Genomic DNA, 25,921 nt, shown 5'->3' with positions numbered 1-25,921 from the left:
TTGAGACGGAGTCCCACTCTTATTGCCCAGGCTGGAGTGCAGTGGTGTGATCTCGGCTCACTGCAACCTCCGCCTCCCGGGTTCAAGCGATTCTCCTGTCTCAGCCTCCCGAGTAGCTGGGATGACAGGTGCCCGCCGCAACACCCGGCTAATTTTTGTATTTTTAATAGAGACAGGATTTCACCATGTTGGTCAGGCTGGTATTGAATGCCTGGCCTCAAGTGATCCGCCTGCCTGGGCCTCCCAAAGTGCTGGGATTACAGGCGTGAGTCACTGTGCCTGACCTTGGTCTCTTGTCTTTAAAGTTGTCACTACCTTCTACAGTTTGTAAAGGCTAAAGCTACACAACATTTCAAGTATTATACTATAAACATTGAGTATATAAAAATCCCAGTTTCACCTGGTTTCACATGGTTAATAACATTTGACTCACCTCTTAGTGCTTTCCCCAACATAAGCATGCTGTTCTTAACCACAGAAAAATTATAATAATTATACAAGTGAAGATTTTGTATGTTTGTTTATTATGGCATCCACTCAGTAATCCACATTCCCCTAGAGAATCTTGTGTAAGAAGTTTTAGTTTTAAAAAATTGCAGAAACGAGCTCCTCAGTGGTCTAATTAGAAATGTTAGCAATCCTAGACCTCAAAGCAAAACAAACAAACAAAATTCTTCCTCTTTTGCTAATCACAAAATAAAGAGAACTCTATTTCCTCTCTCTTCTACCACTTCCAACCAACACACGCCACTCGTTAATATCTGTTCTTCTAAGTGCACCCCATCCCCCACAAAAAAGAGGAAACTCAAGAAGTTTTTCACTTTTTCTCTGCACTTCACATTAGTATGTAATACGAATTAACATATCTTTAAATCTCCACTATCAGAGAGATTAGGTGATCTAATCTACCAGGACAGGGCATTTGTCATTATTCTATAATGATTTGACAGAATCTTAACAGATCCTAACAGAGGGAAAAGCTGCAGGCCCAAGTTGGTAGCTTCAAGTTTTGTTTTGTTTTCTTTTTGCTTTCTAGAGTCTGAAAAGTCTCTAATCTCCTAAAGATTGTTGAAGATTTTTTTTTTTTAGCGGCATCTAAGGTCCTCAGTTAAGCATAATCTTTCTTCTAACATAGGATTCACATGGTAATCTATTTTTATGCATTTATTTGATAGGCTATTAAATATATTTCCATCTTTACAGAATGTGACCGTGGAAAGCAGATGCCGTCATGATAAGTAAAAGGAAGGGGGAACTTAAATCAATGAGATAATGCCACTCCTCCTATCCAGAGTGTGTGTCACACTGCACTTTCATTTTCTGTCAAGTTTTTGGGAGTTAAATATTTTGCTTATCATAACATTGTAAAGGGGAAGTTTGTATAGCTAAGAGAACATTCTGTTTTATATTGTTGAGGAGCATTCCCACAAACACAGGGGTGGGAAATCAGCTGAGTTTCTTTAATCTCCTATTTCAGTGATATTTTTGATAACAGATTTATGCATGGAATGGAGCCACTGAGCAATCTATGTGTCAGAGTTCGCTGTGGACCTTATATTCATACCTGGAGCAAGGATTCCCAGTACCAACATAGCTTTGTATATGTTCTTTCTCATCTGTGGCACACCACTTACGATAAATATTCCTTCTTATTCTTCCCACAATATCATGGTAAAAGTGGTAGCCCTTAAGAGATTGAAATAGGTATACCTCTTTACTTTGTGTTTTCCTTGTTTGCTTGTGATTCCTCCTAAACCAGAGGATAGCAGGCAATTCATTTAGTTTGCATCTATGTGTAGTTTTCTCTTCCCTGAGACTTCACTGGTGTGTCTTCCTGTCTATGTGACTATGGTTTTCCATGCATTGTGATATGGCTTTTACTTTCAACTGCTGTGTTTAAATCACTGCTCCCTATAAATTCGTTTATCATGTAAATGTGAATGGTACTAAGTTGCTGTCCTTTTTTTTGTTTGTTTTTTTTTTAAACAAACCTCAGGAGATGTTTATTTCTCCTGTCAGAAAAATGAGCTTCCAAAAGTTAGTCCCACATCTGTAAAATGGGTAGTGTCCCCATTGGATTATTATATGCTACTACTGGTTCTCACTGAAAGAAGATGTTTGTATGCTATGACATTAAAATAAAAGCTGAAAAAAAGTTCTAACATTTTATATGAATACAGATATATTCATTAGAAAACAACCTTTAACAATATGTCATAGGTGAATGTAATGCATATTTAAAAGTTCAATAAAATTTTTAGTATTGTTGTTTGTACAGCACTGTGTAATGAGAAAGGCTATGAACCTGAGTTAAGAGTTGAGAATTTCCCCTCTAATATGATTATTAGGTCCAATCAGTAAATCTGTTCCCTGCTAGTCCAGCTCTCCCCAGGCACCAGTGATTATTTTTGGCAGCAGGCTGTTTCCTCCTTGAGTGCTTCCTATATAACTCCCCTTGCCATGAGGACATGATCTGTGATAATTTTTTCATTCTGGGTAGATTAGATCATTCCCTATTTTATGTTATTAGGAAATCAGTAACTTGGGAGTCAATAAATTCTGAACCACAAAAGGCAAATGGGTATGTGTTTCAGGATTCACCAGACTAAAGGCAAATGCAGACTTGAACCTTCTATTTCCTTTCATTATCCTATTTGAAGAGCCCTGGGGTTTTGTTAGAGTTTAACTTTACTCTTAATTTTTTTTATTTTAAAAATAATTGCCCATTTTGAAATTTATTAAACAATACAGAATTTTAGGTAATAAAAAGTTAAAGTTTCAAAAGTTGTCTTTCATAAGATAAACCCTAGCGTTCAAAATTGCTAACCTATTTCTTTTCCAGCTTTGTGGCAAATGAATTTTTCTACATGTAATATTAGACTGGAAATGTTAGTCTTGGTTAACATCTGAACTACTTGGGTGAAAATAGCATGACTTTACTTCTGTTGATCCATATGCATTTTCCTGTTAAAATCTGCCTAGCTCTGTCCCTTAGTCTTCTCCTGACTTGTTTACTTATCACTCAGATGTCTGGACCAACATAGCAAACTTCTGATCTTTGCTGTACCAAACTTAAATAATAGCAAATCTGGACTGAGACTATTATTTTCCTACAGACAATTTACATAGGGATAATTATTGAATTTTTAAAGATACCTTTTTTTTTTCTTTTGAGACAGGGGATCTCACTCTGTTGCCCAGGCTACAGTATAGTGTCACCATCACAGTTGACTGCAGCATCAACCTCCTGGGCTCAAGCCGTCCTCCTGCCTTAGCCTCCCAAGTAGCTAGGACTACAGGAGCACACCACCTTGCCCCGCTAATTGTTTTATGTTTATTTTATTTTTTCTTATAGAGATGGAGCCTTGCTATGTTGTGCAGGTTCATTTTGAATACCTGGGCTTAAGAGATCCTCCTGCTTCAGCCTCCCAAAGTGCTGGGATAACACTGGTAATTTGTTGCCATTCAATACCATGAGCCATTGCTCCTGGACACCTGATTAAAATAATTTATTGACACCACATAGTAATGGTCATTGAGAAGTCCTAATAGTAGACTCTGTCTCACTGGGAGAGCAGCAGTAATGGCTCTTAGAAGGTCGTTGAGAATAGCTTAAGATTTTGTTCAGGTTTGGAGTCAGAAAGACCTAAGTTTGAATTCTGGCTCTGCAATTAACCCACCAGCTGACTTTGAATGAGACATTAAACAATCCTCCAAGTTGTCATCCTCATCTGTAAAATGGGGATTGGAAATTCTAACTTCCAGCGTCTTTTTGAAGATTAAATGAAATAATATATGTATAAAGCATTTGGTACTGTGTAAGCATAGTAAGCATATAGTAAATTTAAATCAATATTATATTAGTAGTCTGCCCTTCACTTCCTTGTTCTATCAGAAGGACTCAGTTTAAAGTAATTTGCCCCTAAACTTACTCTAATTCTAAAAACCACTATTCCTGAAATTGATCATACATATAAATGGAACCATGTGATTCTGTGGATATAATTTAAATGCAGCTAGGATCTAGGATCGCTCTTCCTTTTGGGGGTGGGGAGCGGACTAAGTCTCGCTCTGTCGCCCAGGCTGGAGTGCTGTGGGCACAATCTCGGCTCACTGCAACATCTGCCTCCCAGGTTCAAGCAATTTTGTACTTCACCCTCCTGAGTAGCCAGAACTACAGCAATGCACTACCACGCCCAGCTAATTTTTATATTTTCAGTAGAGATGGGGTTTCACCATGTTGGCCAGGCTGGTCTTGAACTCCTGGCCTCAAGTGATCTGCCTACCTGGGCCTCCCAAAGTGTTGGAATTATAGGCGTGAGCCACTGTTCCTGGCCATCTTTAATTCAACTATTAATTTGTTTATAGGTGGGCTTTTTAGTGGTGATCTCACACTGTTTCCTACAGCGAGCTTTACTCTAAAATCTTTTACATTTATGCAATAAAACCAGCCTTGACTGCTCCATGCCTGGACTGAGGACTGAGCCTTCTGGCTCGAGATTTAGCCAGAAATTACTGAGGGCCAAAATATCATGGCAATATCATTAAGATAACGTTTTAGAAGCCATCCAAAGGTATACTAAAGTATCTTTCCAAGCAGCTAATTATATTGTAGGCCTAATAAGAGATTAGAGACTTTGTTCTTCAGGGCAGTAAGGAACACAGATTCTTAGAACCTGTCACCTGTTCTATGACTTCTGCAAAAGAAATAAGTGCTAGTCATGTTTTATTTGAATGGATGTGCTAATTTATAGATCTACATATGCTTTTGAATTATATATCATGTATATATCTAATTTTCACGTTTTTGATGCATGGAATCTCTTAACTATTAATGTCAACTTTAAGACAACTGGACAGTCAATCGCCTAAAATTTAAAAGGCCCAAAACAGGAACTCCAATGGCCAAAATTAGTTTAGGTTCTTTTCACAGTATCACACTCAGATATTTGTTAAATTATTTTCCGATAAACATTGTTCTTTGATGTAACTTTGAAGGATTCCCCAAATTACACATACATTCATCCACTGGATGTTTCTCCAAAGCATTGTGGTTTTTTGCTAATAAGTGGTTCAATCATGTTTTTCAAGATGATTTTCTGACATGAGGAATAATCATGTTTTAGGTATATCTGTTTTACTGTTGATTTTTCCTACATTCTGTTATATTTATGAAGAAAACAATTCAGTAAAATGTCATTTTCTTTTAGTCATTAAATTTGGACTCTCTGTGGACCAAAGCAAAATATCAGTGCTGAAACCAGTCTCAGTGCCTTCCCCAACCCAAAAGAATAATAAATCCACTTCTAAATCATAGACAACAATGAATTATTTATGATAGCACAAAGTAGTTTTTAATAAAATCTGCTTTTTACTTATATTTAAATAAATTGCCCAGTTACTGAATCAGAAGCATTTCTTACAAAGCAAACAAAATAAGCATCCCTTCTATGTTAATAATATGTTAATAATACGTTGGCAAGTTGATTACAAACAGAAAAAGGAGTGGGTCAACAGAAATCTAGTCTGGCTTTATTTTCAATAGATCATACTGTCTGTTGAAAAAGGAATAAATAATTATGGAGCCTATCTAATAATATACTCAATAGTTTAAAATTATTGAGTGCTTCCTATATAATAGGCTCCAGGCTAAGTATTTCATTTGCATTCTATAATTATGTTTCTTTTAACATGAGGAAACAGTTAAATAACTCTCTCTTAGCATGCAGAAAACTTATATGTATTTATGACAAACTTTGTCCCTACGCATGTGGCTAATTAATTTCACATCTCTGGGTCCATAAGAATCATATGACCATAATGGACTTAAATTCCCATAACCTTTCAACTGCTTGACTGTATCTGTCAAGTCAGACAGTGCCCTGTGACTGTGATAATGAGTGTGAATGATCAGTGCTGGTCTTCCTTTCTTGACATTATACCATTATACCAATTTGTTAAATTATTTTCCGATAAACATTGTTCTTTGATGTAACTTTGAAGGATTCCCCAAATTACACATACATTCATCCACTGGATGTTTCTCCAAAGCATTGTGGTTTTTTGCTAATAAGTGGTTCAATCATGTTTTTCAAGATGATTTTCTGACTTTCATTAGGGAAGTCAAAGCATTCTCTAGAACTGCCTCAGGGCAGTTTTTGAAAACATGTATTTGTGAATGTGCCACTGAACTATATCTAGAGGAACCAGGATGTGCAGAGTTGGCAATCCAGAGTTTTGTGGTTTTGAGCATCGGTCTTCTGGTTGTCTCCAAACACGTGCCCTTCTTTGACTTCACCAAAATGTTGGGTGGTTTCATGAGAATGTTTTCTGTGGGAATTCAGTCTTGAGACTTTGTTCATTGTCCTCAAATGATCTAGTAGAGTTGATCTTCTGGGGTGATTCCGTGCAGAGGAGGAAGTGGTTACACATATTGTGAGAGTCTGAGAGACAGCAATAGCTGGAGACTTTTTCCTGAGCTTGTCACTGTATGGTTTAGATTCTCGTTTTACGTTGTGAGTTTTCATGTTAAGAGATTGCCTTTTTACCTGCCTTTACGTTTCTCTCCAGTAGATTCTGTTTTAGTAAATAATTGGACATCAGCTTTCCAATTCTTTTTCTATTTCTCTGCCACAGCAAAAAAAAAAAAAAAAAATAGATTGTTTATTCCAAACACCAGGTGGATTCTTAGGGGAAATTGTTAGGAGCCACATACGTTATTTTGGCCTAAATTAATCATGTCCCTGGTTTGTATTTTACTAAGCACTTATCAGGTAGACAGAAAAGTGTTTGGTACTTGGGGAACACAAAGATAAAGGAGGAACAGCTGGGCACCATAGCTCACGCCTGTAATCCCAGCCACTTTGGGAGGCCGAGGTGGGCGGATCACTTGAGGTCAGGAGTTCACCTGGCCAACATATGAAACCTCGTTTCCCCTAAAAATACAAAAATTAGCCAGATGGGGTGGTGCATTCCTGTAATCCTAACTACACTGGAGGCTGAGGCAGGAGAATCACTTGAATTCGGGAGGCAGAGGTTGCAGTGAGTCGAGATTGAGTCTCTTCACTCCAGCCTGGGTGACACAGTGAGACTCCATCTCAAAAGAAAGATAAAGGAGAAAGGGCTTTTGCCCTCAAGAAACTTGTATTTCAAAAGGAATTTAAGTTGTACCTCACTAGCCAAATCAGAAGGTGCACCCATAAAAGTGCTAGAATGAACTCTAAGGGGCACAGAGAGATAAATGTACCCATGTAGAGAGGACCAAATGACAATTTTGTATTAGTATAACCTTTATCTTCATTATATACCACTAGGGTTAAATTGAATTTATTTGTTAAGGAAGAAGCCAGGCTAATGCAGTAAGTAGCTCACTCCTATAATCCCAGCAGTTTGGGAGGCTGAGGCAGGAGGATCACTTGAGGCCAGGAGTTCAAGACCAGCCCAGACAACATAGCAAGACCCTGTCTCTACAAAAATGTTTAAAAATTAGCCGGGTGTGGTGGTACATACCTGTAGTCCCACCTACTCAGGAGACTGAGGCAAGAGGATCACTTGAGCCCAGGAGTTTGAAGCTGTAGTGAGCCATGATTGTACCACTGCACTCTAGGCTAGGCAACAGAGAGGACTGCCACAGATTCCTTCTAACTGTATACATTAATAAACTTGAATAAATATGTTAAAGTAATCTTCAAATATTCCTCTAGTCATGATCAGTTGTCTTTAACAACATTTCTCAAACTTGTTATGTTATTCCAAATGCTGCGTGGACTCATGAAAATTTGTAGGAGTCACATCTGTTATTTTCCACTCTAAAAGGAAAAAGAAATATTGCAGACCTATAATGTTGACATTAATCGCTTTTATTTTAAACTTAAATGTGTACAAATATAAAATATGTATAATAAAAGCTTATAGCTTTTATAAACTACAAAACCAAAAGACATACAAATAAAGTTAAAAACTAGAAAAAAATCAGTAACATTTGAATTAATGCTATTAATGTGAGGATATTTTGTTTTTCAGAAGCCAGATCACCGATGTTGAGACCGTTATCGGTGGAAAGACATATTTGTGCTTTTCTGTGCTTGTGTTTGACTTGATTCTTTTGATTTTGCATCTCTGGCCTAGCATGTGCCGCCTTGGAATTATCACAGTCATTGTTTTTCCTTCTTAACAAAAAGCTTATTTTTATCTACTGATTCATTGGTTTGATAAGCCAATTCATTTAATAATGTAACCCAAAATACAATACTGGAGGATAAAACATATCATTGAATGTGCCCTGGGATGAGTAGATTCTACCACCACTTTTCTATTTGCAAACTATTGCAGAGCTTTTGTTCTTAGAATAAGCCAGGGTATCTTTTATGCATTATTTAGCATGAATGCATAATTTTCTTTTTAAATCCATCTCTTTTGTTTTCTCTTTAGCCTATGGTAATTTACATATACATTACCTAACCTCCCTTGATCGTTTTCATGATGCAAGTTAATACTGTAGAAGAAAAGGTTTTTCTAATTGGTAAGCGAAGTGTGCGTAAGTGGCAGGTGGGGACTGGTGTTATTATCATATTGAACATCAAGGCCCTGCCAGCCTAAGGGCTTCCAGGTGTGTTCACCATCTCTTTAAAAGCTCATCTCTGATCACTTTGCACCAAGTGCCCTATAAATACAAGCATGGGACCCAAAGTCATATGGCAAGATTCAGTCATAAATGTCATCCATCTCATCTAAAATATTATTATATTGTTTCATGTGCTTTGATCATCAAAGTGAAGACACAACATTTAAAAATTCTTGCAGAGCTTGAGCTTATGTATGCAAATTTCTGGTAGACCAAGGATGCCAGTTTGAGAATCACTGGTCTATAGCATATTGGGCAAATACCTGGTAACCAAGAAGCAGTTCCTTTGTTTTTCTCAGAAAAGATTGGTGACATTTCCGGGACGTCTGCTAACTTCTGTGTCTTCCTCAGCCTTGATCTGCTCTCTTTATAGGCAGTAAACTAATGCCTTCTTTGTTTCTACGTGAAAGGACTTAATAAAGAACTGTTTAGACCAGGAGCAGGTGTAAAGCCTAACCATGGTTCAATTAAGTGAACAGAAGAATTTAAATATTTTGACATCAAATGAGAATTGCCTTTTGACTTTCTTCCACTGCACTGTAAGCTCCTTGAAAAGGGACTTTCTCTCACTCCCTATTGGATTCCCAGTGTGTGGTACCATGACTGGCACACAGTAGGCACACAGAAAATGTTCACGGAAAGAATGAATCAGTATCAACGTAAGAAAGTACTTAGTGGTGTGATGTACATCAGACGGCATGTTCCAGTGTCTGGTTCCTGGAAGAATATGACCCATAGCTTGTCATTGTGATAAATTAGCTGGCCTGGTAGAAAACTGGTCTCAGCCTACCTCTCATATATTCTCACCTGAAAAATCAGACCTGTTGCCTTCACAGCCTGCTAGTTTACATCTGGAAAGTGATGAAAAGTTTCCCAGTTGGCATACTTCCTCTGGTGCCTTTGTCCTTTCTTTTTCTCACCCTATCATCCTCGTGACTCAAGAAGCGATGATGTTTTTCTTATTCACAGGAAACTTACAAGCCGCAGTCCAGGGCCTGATATCTACCATCACTCAACTCCTTCTGTGTAGCTCCAGTTAAGGAAGGAGGGGAGAGTGCTCAGCCTGTTTGTTTTTTGTCTTGTTCTATTTGCCTGGATTCACTGTGTTGATAGACAAAAGAGATAAGCCACATATTTGTGGGAGATAGCTTTTGATTCTTCAAGATCAAAGCATAGTGTTACTGACCCTTATAAGAGTAGTTCTTTGGTTAAGTTACTATTCATTTTTCTTCAAGATAACTTTTCTCTGATTTAGCTTTTATTAGCCAACATTTACATCTCTTATCAGAAAAACCATTCACAAAATGGGCCTGGGTTTCCATCACGTGTCTCAGATGTACATGATTCCAACACTTGAGGGAAAATGTTCCGCCTGGTTCAAGCCTTCACTGAAATAACCTTAAGCAGAGAGAGGCTGGCCTTCTGAGCAACTCCTTTACGTACATGCCTGCCACTAATTTCTAATAGTCTTAAAAAAAAAAAAAGTAGTTAGCTGCTGGCAATAAAGTACAGAAATAAACATTTGGCAAATACTAAAGATTAGCTGCTTCATCTATCATATAAAATGGATCTAGCCAGAAGAAACCAAGGACTGAACTCTGTTTGTCATACCTCGTAAGCTGTGTGGCTAAGGGCAAATCCACTGACTTTTCTGTGCATTAGGGAATTTTTCATGTGAACATGAAACCTCGCCTTCCACCTCAGGGCCTTCAAGTCAGCAAGTAATCTTAAGAAAAAATCTTTGAAATTTGGAAATACAAAGATCAGTGGAACTTAGCTAGGCATGGTGGCTCATGCCTGTGATCCCAGCATTTGAGAGGTCAAGGCAGGCAGATCACATGAGGCCAGGAGTTTGAGGCCAGCATAGTGAACATGGAAAAACCCCATCTTCACCAAAAATACAAAACTTAGCTGGGCGTGGTGACTCATGCCTATAATCCCAGCTACTCAAATGTCTGAGGCAGAAGAATCGTTTGAACCCAGGAGGCAGAGGTTGCAGTGAGCCAAGATCACATCACTGCACTCCAGCCTGGGCGACTGAGTAAGGCCCTGTCTCAAAACAAACAAACAAAAAAATCAGTGCAACTTTGTGCAAATATCAAATGGAAAAACAAGTTACTTTGTAGATAAGAACTAAATCTAAATAAATACTTGTATCAGTGATTGATATTTTACTTTGTGGTACAGGAATCAGAATATATTGTCCATAGCGCTCAGAATAAAATTGCGTATTTGCATTATCCTCTATATTCCAATGAAATAGAATAATTTTAGTACCATAGTTTGTGTTTTTATTTTTTTCTTCACCTTATAAAAGTTAATATGGTGTGCTTTAAAATAGCACGATGTAAATAAGGGAAGAAAGCAACTAGGAAAAAAATCATTACAATTGTATTCATTTAACAGATTGAAAATAGTGACGTGATGATGACTCATCAAACAAAAAGAAAAAAAGCTGGTGTTATCACATTTGTCTGTAAGAAAATAATGGTAGAAATAACTCACCTTGTTGTGTTTGATATATATAGGCATATATACGTTTGCACAGGTATGCACACAATCTATTTCACCAACTGTTGTAGCAAAGTATTTCAGTGTTTTCTTTATTTAAAAAAGGCATATGCTTTTACACTGAATATATAATGCATAGATACTATCTGCTTCCAATTAGGAATGAGCTCATCACATGTAACTTAACAGTATGGCCTCAGGAAAATAGATGACTCTCCCAACACAATCCTTTTTTGGAACAGCAGGGGATCAGCCTAAGACTATCGCTGAGATTCAGGTCCGCAGTCAGCTTTAACTCAAAGCAGACACTGATTTTATTGGTTGAATGGTATACTATTTATAGTAGTAGTTGGGCAGGAAAATGAGGAAGCCAGTGAAAGAATCTTTCTCTCCACAACATTAGAACTGGGAGGTGCTGATGCTTACAAGATCCCCCCGTTGAAGGCAAAGACCATGTCTCTCTTGGATGTATATTCCAAGGGTATCACACAATAGCTGCCACATGATAGGTACCAAAAAAACGTCATGACTATTATAAAAAATGCTCTTTACTACTGAGTTATAGCCTAAAGGTCTACCATATACATTTTGTGCTATTTCTTTTCTTGAATAGGGAGAAGATCCAATTTATCCGAACTGAAGGGACTCCAGGATTGGTGCGCCTTTCAAGCGATGCAGACCTTGTTATGTTGCTGAGGTACGTACGTTAACACTCACTCTTGAAGCAGACGGTCTCCTGTCGTCAGATATCATGGAATATTGTGGAAAATAATATGCCAATATTCTTAAATTATTCTTATTCTTTAGACTTGTGGAAATACGTTGAAGATTTAGGGCACTGATTGAGTGATCATTCACTTCAGGTTGCATTTGTTACACTGAGATCTGTTTAATTTTCTTTTTACCCTGCTTGCAAGGGAGATGGTATTGGAAAAGGGAAAGGTTGTAATGAATAGAATCTGCCACTCACAGAATGGAACAGAAGGGTATCTGAATAAGCCATCCACCATTTACCCCTCAGTGTTTACCCCTTCTGTTTATATATTCTTTCAAATGTTTTTCTCAAAATATGTTTTGTCCCCTTTTGCTGACTCAAGACATTATTTATTTACCTTGTGGTTTTGAGAGTGTACGTTTGGGAAATCAGATCAGAAAGTTGACATTTGGTCCGTACTACTCACTGCCAACTTGATAGCCCTTCATAAAACTGACCAATTGTTTTTTGTTTTTTGTTTTTTTACCCCTCCATGGTTCAGCTTTGGTTTTAAATTTTAGAGTAGTTTAGAAAGGAAATTGGCAAGTTTTCAAAAGACTTTCTCATTTTTTTGTATTATCCCTCAAATGTAGGCAAGCCAAAGTAAAATAATGCTTTGCTCTACCCAGTGGTTGGGACGCTCATTCCTGTAACCTCCACAGAATTAAAGGGAACATCATACTGAGCCTTTCAGGCAAGGTTCTGTTTATCTCTGAGTGCTAATAACCTCATTCAAGTATTCATGATGATCTTGACCCTGACCATTTCTAATTCTCCATTCCATAGTTGCCCTATTTGTTGCCATATTTCTGACTGCCCACGTGATTGTTGTCAGAAAGTTATTTTTCTTTTCTTTTTTTTTGAGGCGGAATCTCACTGTGTCACCCAGGTTGGAGTGCAGTGGCCCAATCTCAGCTCACTGCAAGCTCCACCTCCCGGGTTCACACCATTCTCCTGCCTCAGCCTCCTAAGTAGCTGGGACTACAGGCGCCCGCCACCACGCCCAGCTAATTTTTTGTATTTTTAGTAGAGACGGGGTTTCACCGTGTTAGCCAGGATGGTCTCCACCTCCTAACCTCGTCATCCGCCTGCCTCAGCCTCCCAAAGTGCTGGGATTACAGGCATGAGCCACGTTATTTTTCTTTATGTGTAGTCAAAGCATAATTCAAAGGGATGTACTCACTTTCTATAATACTTCACTTCTGTTGACTCTGAATAGGATCTATGGTGGGAGTAGCTTCTCAACCTAGTGGGTGGCCTCTCTCCTGTGGTATTGAGCCAGTTCTGAAATCTGCATATAGTATGCTAGGTGGTCAGGAAGACTACTGGTCAATTAATATTAGAGTGTGATGTTTCTATCATGGTTTGGTTGGTGATAAAATAGTTTAACTTTCTGTTAACAGAATTCTGGCCAGGATATGCTCTTTTTCTTCATTATAGAAAACTAAGGTTTTTTTCTTTAAAAACTAAGAATTCTGCTTTTGGAATTAGTAAAAAAAGAAGTCATAATTATCACTCACCTATCTATAGTTAAATAACATTTAGATGGTATAGTCTTAAATTTATTATACTATAGCTTAGAATATTTGTATTTTGATAACACAGTTTGTATGAGTTTCTATGTGTTATGTAGTAGAATTAAAATGTATTTGAATTCAAATAATTCAGAACTCATTCATACATAAAGAGCAAGGCTGCATTTTCCCCTCTTTGGGAAAATAAGCAGGTTCTCTAAAACTAATGGGCCTTTGGAGAAGTGTGAGAAATGTTCTTACATATAATAGTTCTATAATTATTGCATACAAATGATGTCATTAAATTCTAGACTTTTCATGTGGGTGATCACATGTGTTTATTATTTTAATAATAGTAAACAACACAATGTATTGTATGGACATGCTTAATAAGTAATGTAATTAGTGATTATTGAAAAATTGGGGGTTTTATTCATGTCCTCAATTCTTTATTTTTTATATATTTATTTATTTATTTGAGATGGAGTCTCACTCTGTTGCCCAGGCTGAAGTGCAGTGGTGAGATCTCATCTCACTGCAACCTCCACCTCCCGAGTTCAAGCAATTCTCCTGCCTCAGCCTCTCGAGTAGCTAGGACTACAGGTGCATGCCACCACGCCTGGCTAAGTTTTTGTATTTTAATAAAGATGGGGTTTCACCGTGTTGCCCGGGCTGGTCACGAACTCCTGAGCTCAGACCATCTGCCCGCCTCGACCTCCCAAAGTGCTAGGATTATGGGTGTGAGCCACAGCGCCCAGCCCTTTATTTTTTATTTTACTTTGAAATTGGAATGATTTGAATTAGTGACTACAAACTTCAGTCAGCGTACTTGTCACTTACATAATGGAAACCTTTGTGTCTATTTTAATGTTTTGTCTAATTTCTTAAAAAGGAAAATCACTCCTGTTACAAATTGACTTGATTATCAGTAAGCTGCAATGTAGAGATAGTATTGCCCTAGGACATGAATAATGTCCTAGAATAAAAAGTTATTGGAAAATAACTTTACATGCATATATATATATATATATATATTTTAGCTGAGCATGGTGGTTCACACCTGTAGTCCCAGCTACTTGAGAGGCTGAGGCAGGAGAATCACTTGAACCCAGGAAGCGGAGGTTGCAGTGAGCCAACATCACGCCACTGCACTCCAGCCTTGCAACAGAGCTAGACTCTGTCTCAGAAAAAAAAAGAAAGAAAGAAAACCAGATTGTGGATACATAAAGAAGGCCTTTAAAAGAAGAGAACCCAATAGAAAAATGTATAAAGGATATGAAAAGGCATAGAAATGGAAGTGTGAATAGCCAATAAACCCATGGAAAGATGCTAGTAATTATAAGTGTAGTTTCAAATCATGAGATACCATTTCACACTATTAGATTTGTAAAAGTCCAAAAGTCTGAAATACCTAATGATACATAAGAACTCTCGTATTGTCTGGGCTTAGTGGCATTGCAGTTTCTACAAATTTGTTGGAGTACAAATTGACACTGTCTTGTGCAGCTGAATAGAGCTCAGGTCTCTGGTTACTCTCTTTTAGGAGAATATCATAAACAGACATTTCAATATGGAGAAGAAAGAAGACAATTAAATGGTCTAGATCCAAATCCTCACGTTTGAAAAATAGTAGCCAGGGTAAACAAGGGAGCTAATTATTTTGTGATTGTAGTTATTTAGGAGGTGTTTTGTTTTATTCTGCTTTTAATTATCCAGTTAAATCCTAAGCCCTTGGAAGGCTGAGACCCTATTGTTTATTTATTGGAATGAGGATATATAACACACTTTGTGTATTTATGATGAGTTCTCAATAAACATTTTCTATTTTGTGTTGGAATCCTGTTTCCAAATCTGAAAACCCAAATATGATTTTCAAACAAACATGTACACTCAAACTTATATATTGAAATAGTAAAATAAAATCACGTTATCCAAAGTTGGTAGGAACACAGTCAAATAGCCACAGGGTTCACAAAAAGTACCACAGCCAGCCATTTTGTCCCGAGAATTACCTGCAAGAGAAAGGGGGTAGGTGCTCTCTTTGGGATGTAAACCGGATCTTGGATGGAATATTCTACCCCGTTGGGATTTAGGCTTTTCAGCACTACTTTGGCTGAAGTACCCATTTTGCTTCTTGTCTTTCCCCAGCTTATTTGAAGAAGAGATAATGTCATATGTGCCTCCACATGCCTTACTCTACCCCAGCTACTGTCAGTCCCCACGTGGCTCTCCCGTGTCATCTCCTCAGAACTCACCAGGTGAGTCCACCTGCTGCTCGCAGTGAATTCTCTGAGGAGTGAACCTTCAAGCCAGATGTTCTCTCCTCCCTAAAGACAGGACAGGAAGGGAACACTTCAGGTACATCTTTGGTGTTAGCATAGATACATGTGTGCATTTCCTGTCTCTTAAGAGTGGCTTATTTCCATGAGGATTCATTTTGACAAAGAGATAATGAATAGGAGGATTAGTGGTATGACATACTCAGATATAGAATTTACTTTTCATGATGTTATGTCATACAATATCAGGACACAAAATATTAGGTTGCTTTTTGACTTCAGAAAGTTCTAGTGAAGAGAACTTTTTTGATATACAATGAAAATAAAGTCTCCACTCTCAAGAAATAATATGGAATTGAAATTATTCAGTTCAATAGACTTGGACATTCTTTCCTACAGTATTCATTAATTGCATTAGATAGAACAGAGATGGATTGGCAAATAGAACATGTTGATAGGTAAACTGAAATGTGTACATTCAATCTCTTTTTGAAAGAGATAGGCATGAATGAGTGAGTGAGTGGGTGGATGAATGGGTGGATGAGCAAATGGTAGAAAATGCAGCTTGTCAAATAAGCTTTGAAAATGAAGGCAGTCATGATGGTGACAGAATATCAGCTGTATATAGGTCCTTATTACAGGCAATGCATTGTTCACACTTTAACAGCTATCAGAATTGAAAACTATTTCAGTAGAAATGCAAACTCCATATGTGTCACTAAGCTGCTCTATGTTCTTTGGTATATATAACATGTGTTTTCACATACTGCAATGATAATGAAGCTGCAGCCTGATTGGGTACTGCAAACAGGAAAAGATCTATTTATTTGTTCATTTAACACAGATTTATGGAGCATCCAACCATGATCCAAGCACTGAATTAGACTCTAGGACTACAGAGATGAATAATACAGTTTCTTCCTTTGAAGAATTCGTGGTGTGGCAGTGAGTCAACAAATGACTCTGTGAAGCTCTGTAGTTAGTCCTGTAATGAAGAAATGTATGAGAACACAGCTGTGGGAGCAATTATTCTTTCAGGGCTGGGGATGGGGTATTTGGGGAAGTATGAAATGGATTCTTGAAGGATGATGAATAGGAGTTTACCAGGTGGACCAAAGAAAGAAGGGCATTCTAGTAAAGAGGGTAATGTGTTGGGCCATTCTTGTGTAAGTATAAGGAAAACCTGAGGCTGGGTAATTTGTAAAGAAAAGAGGTTTCATTGGCTTATGGTTTTGCAGACTGTGCAAGCATGGTGCCAGCATTTGCTTGACTTCTGTTGAGGGCCTCAGGAAACTTCCACTCATGTCAGAAGGTGATGGAGAGCCAGCATGTCACATGGTGAGAGTGGGAGCCAGAGAGAGCAGCGGGGAGGTATCGCACACCTTTAAACAATCAGGTCTCCTATGAGGTCACTCATCACCATCCGCCCTTATGATCCAAACACCCCCTACAAGGCACTACCTTTGACACTGGGGATTATGTTTAAACATGAGATTTAGAGAGAACAAACATCCAAAAAAACCATATCAGGTAGCATAAGCTAAGCCATAGAAGCATGCAAGTAGTGTAGGAAATAGATACATGTGTAGTTAATAGATACAAGGGAAGGGAAGTTCTCAAAGCTCAGTTTGGAAAGGTAGGCTAGGGCTGGTTGGTCATTGAAGTATTATTATTATTATTATTATTATTGTTGTTGTTGTTTTGAATCAGAGTCTCACTTCTTCACCCAGGCTGGAGTGCAGTGGCATGATCTTGGCTCACTGCAACCTCTGCCTCCCAGGTTCAAGCAATTCTCCTGCCTCAGCCTCCCCAGTAGCTGGGATTACAAACACGTGCCACCATGCCCAGCAAATTTTTGTATTTTTAATAGAGACTGGGTTTCACCATGTTGGCCAGGCCGGTCTCAAACTCCTGACTTCAAGTGATCTGCCCGCCTCGGCCTCCCAAAGTGTGTGAGCCACCATAACCAGCCAGCCTTATTCTATAGTCCATGTGAAGCCACTGAAAATGTATAAGCAGAGGAATACCAATAATATCCTGTTTTTCAAAGATCAGTCAGTCTGGTGGCAATTGGGAGGATAAATTAGAAAATGAGAGACCGGAGACAGATTCTCACAGAGGCTGTTTCATTAGCCAGAGTAACATGATGAAAGACTGGACTAGGCAGTGGAGATGGAGACCAGGGAACGAATTGAAGGGATATGTAGGATGCAGAGACATCAGGACTTTGAGTAGAGGTAGGGAAGAGTCAAGGAAGATTCAAAGGCCCTCACTACCTAGGATACCAGGCAGATGGTAGCACCCTCTGCCAAGAAGGGGAAATGGTTAGACTCAAATGGGAAGATTGAATGAGTTTGGTGTTGGACAAGTTTTATTGAGAAATCTTTGGGCCATCAATGGCAGATTCCCAAAGACAGCTGGAAATGGCAGCCATGGTGCACAGGGGAGGTTGAAAACAAGGAGTTCAGTGTACTGGTGGCAACTGAAACCTAAAGTATAGATTAGAGCAATTGGGGAGAAAGTCATTGAAAAGGAGAGGAAATAGTGGGTGATGACATGAGAAGCCTCAATATTTAAGGGATGAACTGAGACAGAGGAGCAAGTGAAAGAAAGAGAGCCAACAGATTTTGAATAGAGTTGGGAAAGTCTTTTCAGGGGAGCCGGGTTTCATAGAGGAGTGGTCAGTAGAGCCATATGCTCAAAGGGCTCAGGAAGTCCCAGCTACTCATGGGGGCTGAGGTGGGAGGGTTGCTTGGGCTCAGAAGGTCGAGGCTGCAGTGAGCCATGATCACGCCACTGCACTCCAGCCTGGGCAACAGAGTGAGACCCTGTCTCAAAACGGGGGTGGGGCGTCTGAAAAGGATGAGATCTGAAAAGAGGCCTCATTTAGATTTGAAAATCTTGATGTTATAAATGGTCTTTGCCAAAGAGATTCTGTGAAGTAATAGGTTATAAACCAGATCTTGGTTGGTGACAGAATGATACAGGATCTGAAGCAGAAGTCAAATGCTCTTTTCACGAAATCTGGAGGTGAAAAGAAAGCAAAAATAGAACAGTAGTTAGGAGAAGAGAGAGGGAAGGGATTTTAGGTTGGGAAGTTGAGCATACGTGTGCAGAGGACACAGGAAGTGAGTGGAAGGAAAGTGGTTTGTGGAATAAGGCAGGCTCATGAACAGCATGACACTGAAGGCAGAAACACAGGCCAACTTTGGAACAAAATAGGGACACCTGTTTTGATGGCACAGGTTGAAAGAAAGTGTATGACACTACAGGTAGGTTGAAAGGTTTAGGGGAAAACTTCATGAAATTCCCAACTGGCCTCATTCTTTTAGCAGCTATCTGACTTTGGGCAGGGTACCTCCTTCCCTGAGCCTGGGTTTCTTTTTCTGTAAAATATGGATAATAATAATTACCTCACCTCTCATGATTATTTTTGGAGAACACTTTGGTTGGTGCTTGGAACATAACAAGTAGCCAATAAAGGTTAATGTGTCACTTTTTCTTTCTTTTTTTCTGGAAATTTGATTCTGAGAAGTATAGTTTGTTCACATTTGAACCATTAATAACTGGAACAAACAGACGCTGATTTGCAGAGCTGTCTGCTTAGATATTTAATCATTCAGAGTGGTCTTTGTCTTAGTAAGAGCCTATGCTGGGGTTTAAAGTGGACCATCCTTTTACCTATGTTTTATGGTTAAAGACGTGAAGCCATGTGGATTGTTGCTTGTGCCAGTCAAGGCTGTCCTTTTCCAGGCCTTTTGTGTGGCCTGTCGTCCCTGAAGAAAAGGTAGATCGCCAGATGCTGCCCCTTCCATGCCTTTTAAAGGCATGCATGGAAGACTGTACACATTTTTCAAGAATATATGAGCGTTCTAAATGTGGCTAAGTTTACTTCCTCATTTAGCATCGCAAATGCACATGAGTAATCTTTGGTGACAATCAAATCCATTCTAGAAACTTACATTTAGAGTTAAACATTTTCCAAAGACATGTGTAACCCAAATATATCTAAATTGCTAACAGTGTTTGTGGTGGTTTTAATTTTCAGGAAGAATCATCTCCATATTTTTGGCCTACTCTGTTTCAGTGGGCTTTGTTTGATCTTGAAACTGGGTTGTATGGCCTGATATCAATGGAAGTCACTATAACAAATTCCACATGATACCAGGGCAGGCCTACCTAACCTAATTTCCCCTCTGGAGGAATCTTCTGTTTCTTTGAATAAAATAGCTTCTCCTTCTACCAGTATTCCTGAAGGTTTTGTGAAAGCAACGTTTCAAACAGATTTTTTGAAGTGGTCTGATCCTCCTATAATTTCACCCCTTTTAGTGGTGTGAGAATAATATCGTGAAAATTATGACAGTAATAAATTTTAATGATCTTCATTGAGAATTCCTAGGAACCTGGTAAACTTTCGACACTTTTCCTCATTCCAAGCACATTGACATGTATTTTCAAGTGCAGAAGAGAGAGGGGCTTTGGAAACTTTGACTCATTGCTTTTTGCAGCTGTTAGAGTGCTCACCAAAATTTGTCAAAATTTTGGAATGTGAAGGTTTGTTTTTCTAGGACCATTATAATGCCAATCCCAACCTCAGTGATGCCAGAAGGAAAAGATCTTTCCAAACACCATGTGGCTTATTATGCCAAATATGGGACCCAGAAGTTTATATAAGCTGCACATTTCTAGGAAATTAAATGCAATAACACCTAATTTATCTGATATTATTGGAGATGTGCTCTCTTATGTGGATTTTCCAGGTAACCAAAGCTATGATTTTAACTGTATGAGAAGTTGTTTAACCCACTATTTACTGAAACTCTTTCATAAATGTATTATATTTCTCTTTACTTTCCTATACACAGCACATTGAGGATATTTCATGGTTTGGGGGAATCATTGTGCCCATGAATCATGATGCAGAGCTCTTGTTACTTGACTAGGGCTGGACTCCCTGGAAACTAGCACCAGCAGAAAGTCACCCTCAACAGAAGTAAAACACTCAGAGAGCACAGAAGAGCCTTGGGGGTCTTTACTAAAGGTTGTCTTGAGGGGATGGGTTGTGAGAGGGAATTATTTCTCCCAACACATTGTGTACCCTTAATAATCTTCATTTTCTGTCTCCCACCACAAAGTCTTAGCATTTTGCCAGCTGTTTATGTCATCTTCTCCTCTTTTCACAATTCCTATTCTCTGCTCACTCTCCTTTTTTCCTTCCTCCCTCTCTATTCCTTTCTGTCTCTCTCCCTGTCTCTCTCTCTCTCTGTCTCTCTCATCTGTCCTCTCCCTTTCCCCACCTTTCCTACAGTCCCTGAAATAGCTTTAGACCTGTTTTTAGAAAAGGTGTTTGATCCCTTCCCTTGACTCAGCCCTACAAAGATGATCTAGGAACCAAATTGCACAAATGAAGGATGCTCCCTGGGTGGTTAGGGATGGGGAAGTTGTGATCCCAGAGACCAAAAGAAAGCCCCAGACACTGTCTCTATCATAATATAAAGACTTAACTTTTTGTTGTTGTTAGTCTCCCTTGTCCTCACCCATAGAGCTGTCAGAGACTGCCTGCTATTGGCAGACCCTTTACATTTCCCTTTAATAAATCACTTCCCTGCCAAGATCTCTGTCAAGGTTTGGGAAGTCAGAGCATTAAGTTATTTTCAATAAATTGTATGTACATGAGCATCAGCAAGCTCCAAGAAATGACCTGAGGGCCTTTTACTACTCAGAGAATAAAGCAAAAATGCCAGGTCTTCAGTGCTTGTGCTTTGTGCCAGGAATTTGGACGTGTTTTTTCTTAAGTTCCAGTGTTGAGCTATGTTCCAGAAGATGGAGCCTTCCAGAAATTGTTGTAGTGCTTGATGTTTTGTTTTCATTCACTCACAGGGCATTTGTTTTAAATGTCATAGGGATTTTTTGAAAGTGAACCAGGAAAGAGGTAAGCTTCTGAGCTGTCCCAGGACAGAGGCATGGAGCCATGCTGGATCAGGCTAAGATCCAGCCCCTGTCCAATGTGGAGAACCAGTGCTAGTCATCAGAACAATGCAGGTTCTGGGTCACACACCCAGAATCAAAAAAGACTGAGACTGCCAGGGAGTTGGATGCCAAGCTATTTCTAGTGTATTCTGAAATATTTTGTCAGATAGAATTATTTAGTTTGTATATGATTATGCAATTTTGTAACAGTATATGAAAATAGGGTAATACAATATAGAAGTTTTTTAGACCTGCCTGCAATGACAAAGCAAAAACTCCCTAGTATCTGTTACTGAAATTTTTTCCTGCACAGTATTAGCAAAATGCTGACTCTCCATGGAGTCAGCCCTTCATTTGATCACTTTCTAGATATAACATGAATCTTTTGTATCTGATTTTCTTTAGAACTGTAAAGACTATGAAATTCCTCTGTCTTAGAAAGTATTATAACCTAGAACTTCACTTACAATTGTAGTTCCCATACAATTTTATTACCTCAGTCTTCCAAGAACATTTTGTATTTCCAAAGTGGAAGTAACATCATTCCTGCTCTGGAATTTCTTGGCAATTATACCTCACTTTTATTAAGAATTTGACAAAGGCCAACAGCATAATTTACTGTAATTTTACTTATTTATTTATTTTGAGATGTAGTCTCGCTCTGTTGCCAGGCTGAAGTGCAGTTGTGCATTGTCGGCTCGCTGCAACCTCTGCCTCCTGGATTCAAGTGATTCTCCTGCCTCAGCCTCCCAAGTAGCTGGGACTACAAGCACACCCAGCTAATTTTTGTATTTTTAGTAGAGACGGAGTTTCACCATGTTGGCCAGGATGGTCTCTATCTCCTCACCTCATGATCTGCCCACCTCGGCCTCCCAAAGTGCTGGGATTACAGGCGTGAGCCACTGCGCCTGGCCAATTTACTGTAATTTTAAAAATGAAGTAATGTGTAAATGACTTTTTTCCTAATGGAACTATGAGCAAAAGAATTTTTGCATTTAACAATTGCTGTCTCAGAGTTTTTATAATTAAATCCCTTTACCTAGAGTATAAACAGAATCAGAGCTAATTTTTATTGTGTCTGTAGTGATATTGATGGAATGCATTATGGCATTTCCCACATCCTTTCAAGCATCTCAAATTATACAGGAGTAGTTACTGTCTGTGCTGTGTTTCAAAGTAATCAGCTCTTTAAAAACATGTTTCTTGGCCAGGCGCAGTGGTTCACGTCTATAATCCCAGCACTTTGGGAGGCCACGGCGGGTGGATCACGAGGTCAGGAGATCGAGATCATCATAGCTAACACGGTGAAACCCCGTCTCTACTAAAAAAATACAAAAAAATTAGCCGGGCGTGGTGGCGGGCACCCGTAGTCCCAGCTACTCTGGAGGATGAGGCAGGAGAATGGCGTGAACCCGGGAGGTGGAGCTTGCAGTGAGCCGAGATCGCACCACTGCACTCCAGCCTGGGCGACAGAGTGAGACTCCGTCTAAAAACAAAACCAAACAAAACAAATGTTTCTTTTGTGTCTTAAAAGATTTTCATTCAGTTCTTTGTCCTTCATTTTCCTCTTTCTTGTCAATGATTTTGCTCTTGAAAGTGGATTCATTACAGCTGTGTTCTGTGCTGTCTGGGTTTTCTAGTCTGCAGTTTCTCAGACTGGAGCACTGACACCTTGACTGTGCCACCCCTGAGTGGACTTGAACTGCACTGTCCTATCCCTCATCCATCTAGGACAGCAGACTTGTGTTCATGCAGATAATGTTCCTTTGTATTGCAAATGATGCCTTTCGGTACACAGGAAACATTTGCCCTGTGTTAGTCCCTGGATGCTGCCCATGTGTTTCATTGGTGATGTTTGACCTTCCAATGAGGGAATAGTGGTTCTCAGCCATAGCTACCCGTTGGAATCATCTGGACAGCTGTGTTTAACACTCATGCCTGGGTCCCACCCCACATTCTGGGTCTTTACACATTTTGATGTCATGCGTCTTGGGTGTGGCCTGGACATTGGAATTTTTAAAAGCTTCCTGAGGGATTCTAATGTGCAGTCAAGATTGAGAACCCCTGCCTGGAAGTCTCCTCTGCCTCCTACATCTTTAAAGTCAAGCTTATTTGCTTGCTTTCTGACATAACTCAGCTCTTTGCCTAACTATACAAACAGATCTCCAGACAGACTGTTGGTCAATAGCCAGTTTTGTACAGATTCATTACTAAAATCTCAACTCATTTCCCCATCCTTAGTATTCACCTCTATGCAGATAACAACAGCTGATACCTATGTGAGATCTCTTATGCAACAGTCACTGCATAAAGTGCCATAAACACACTAACTCAGCTCATCCACACGTGTGGCCCTGAGCTCTCACCCCAATTCCAGCCCAGCATTTTTCAGTCTCTAGGGCATTTGGTCAGCTGTCATATCCAAGTCAATATGTATGAAGTTTCACGTGCCCTTGTCCACCTGCATCACTTCCCACACTCTTCATGGCATCAGGTAGATAGACCTGGCTCAAATCCCAAATCTCCTGTCACTGGAATATGACTTGGACAGGAAACTTCACCTTCATTTTCCTTAGTTGAAAAGTGGTGTATGATGGTCCTAGTAATACCCGCTTTGTAGACTTGTGAGGATTTCTCAAGATCCCCGTGTAATGTGTATCATCAGTAATGTATAGCAGGCGCTTAACAAGTAATACCTGTTGTTATTGTGTAAATATACTTTATATTATCATCATGCTTCCCATTCTTCTTCCTTGCTTATCTACTCTTTTCCCAGGGCATATTTCACATGGTAGATATTTCGCTGAGTCACCCACTCCAGTCTAGTCCTTTATCCCCTTAGGCTTCAATTACTGCAACAACTCTTAACTGGAGCTCTTTCCTCTTACCCACCGTTAATTTACTCAACACACTCTGAAAAATAATTTCTTAAATAAAACACCACTTGTATGTTATTCTCCTGCTCAAGAACCTGTAAAGGCACTGTTCAGTTCGTCATGCCCAAACTCCTCTGCTAGGTTTTAAAAATTCTTATCATAATTTGGCTCCAACCCTTCTGATCAATTTCATTTCCCATTTACTCCCAGCACTCCTCCTCCACTCTAGGCTAGCTTGGTTCTCTCGGCGTTTTCTGAACACACATGCAGTGCTCATGCCAGCTCTTGCTGCTCTATTCCAGTATAGAATATAAATTCTCCTTCTTTTGCAAGGTGTGGTTCCAATTAAGCTTCCTCCCTAAGGCCTTTTCCACTTTGATCTCTACTTATACTCATTCGTTTTTCTAACATTACTATTACTTTTGTATAACACTAATCTTAACAAATGCTTGCGGGGGTTGGGGGACAGGCAGCCGTGTCATTGAGTGACTGCGGCAGAGTGGTGAGAGCATGCCTCGTCTAACAGAGTAGCTGCAGCTGCCCGCTGGATCCCCAAGGACATGCAAGCCAGTCATTACAAGATTTCCCAAATAATTTTCAGGAGAATAATCTGGAATTTTTTAATTTGAAATTTAATTTGTAAATGTTGGCAATTAATTTAAAATCTTCAAAAAAAGATTATGGGGCAAACAATGGGTATCTATAGGACTCGGTATAGCCCCAGGGGTATAGCTTTGCTCCCTCTGCTTTCTAGTCTATATACCACCTAGTTCAGGACTTAATTATTCTCTAATTGTTTGACATTTTATTTCTGTTTCCCCACACCACTCCACTCCAGCAACCCCAGCTTATTCATTTTGGATATCCATTGGTGAACCTAACACAGTATTCACTATGAATAACAACCATTTAGTTCACTCATTTGTTAAAGAAATTTTTAATGAACTTACATGGTATGTAATGGACAAGACTTCCCAGCTTTTGTTTTCTGGTTTCTTTCATCGGTTGGGAAATATTTAGTGGAAATATCCAGTGTTTTTGTCATGGCTGTGTGTCTGATTTCCATATTCATCATCAGTTTTCTATCCCAGCCTGCTGCTTAGTCACCCAGTGACACAAAACTAGGTTTTTCTATGGAAAGAGGAACAATTGGCTGGGTGTGGTGGCTCATGCCTGTAATCCCAGCACTTTGGGAGGCCAAGGTGGATCACCTGAGGTCGGGAGTTCGAGACCAGCCTGACCAACACGGTGAAACCACGTCCCTACTAAAAATACAAAATTAGCTGGGCGTGGTGGCTCAAGACTGTAGTCCCAGCTACTCAGGAGGCTGAGGCAGGAGAATCGCTTGAACCCAGGAGACAGAGGTTGGATTAGCCAAGATCACGCCATTGCAC

At 39.3% G+C, this 25,921-nt stretch overlaps 1 protein-coding gene across 1 annotated transcript in view; it reads left to right on the top strand.

Moving 5' to 3' along the window:
* Nucleotides 1-25,921, top strand: part of HECW2 (HECT, C2 and WW domain containing E3 ubiquitin protein ligase 2) — a 397,221-nt gene that overhangs the window by 328,299 nt on the left and 43,001 nt on the right. The window contains exons 17-19 of the mRNA XM_011952069.1: nt 2,279-2,357; nt 11,700-11,831; nt 15,551-15,660. Of these exons, the coding sequence (XP_011807459.1) occupies nt 2,279-2,357; nt 11,700-11,831; nt 15,551-15,660 (321 nt within the window). The remainder of the gene's footprint in view (nt 1-2,278; nt 2,358-11,699; nt 11,832-15,550; nt 15,661-25,921) is intronic.

The sequence above is a fragment of the Colobus angolensis genome, unplaced genomic scaffold (assembly GCF_000951035.1).
Source record: "Colobus angolensis palliatus isolate OR3802 unplaced genomic scaffold, Cang.pa_1.0 Scaffold330, whole genome shotgun sequence".
Taxonomy (NCBI): domain Eukaryota; kingdom Metazoa; phylum Chordata; class Mammalia; order Primates; family Cercopithecidae; genus Colobus; species Colobus angolensis.
This window is presented reverse-complemented; position numbering and strand designations above follow the sequence as displayed.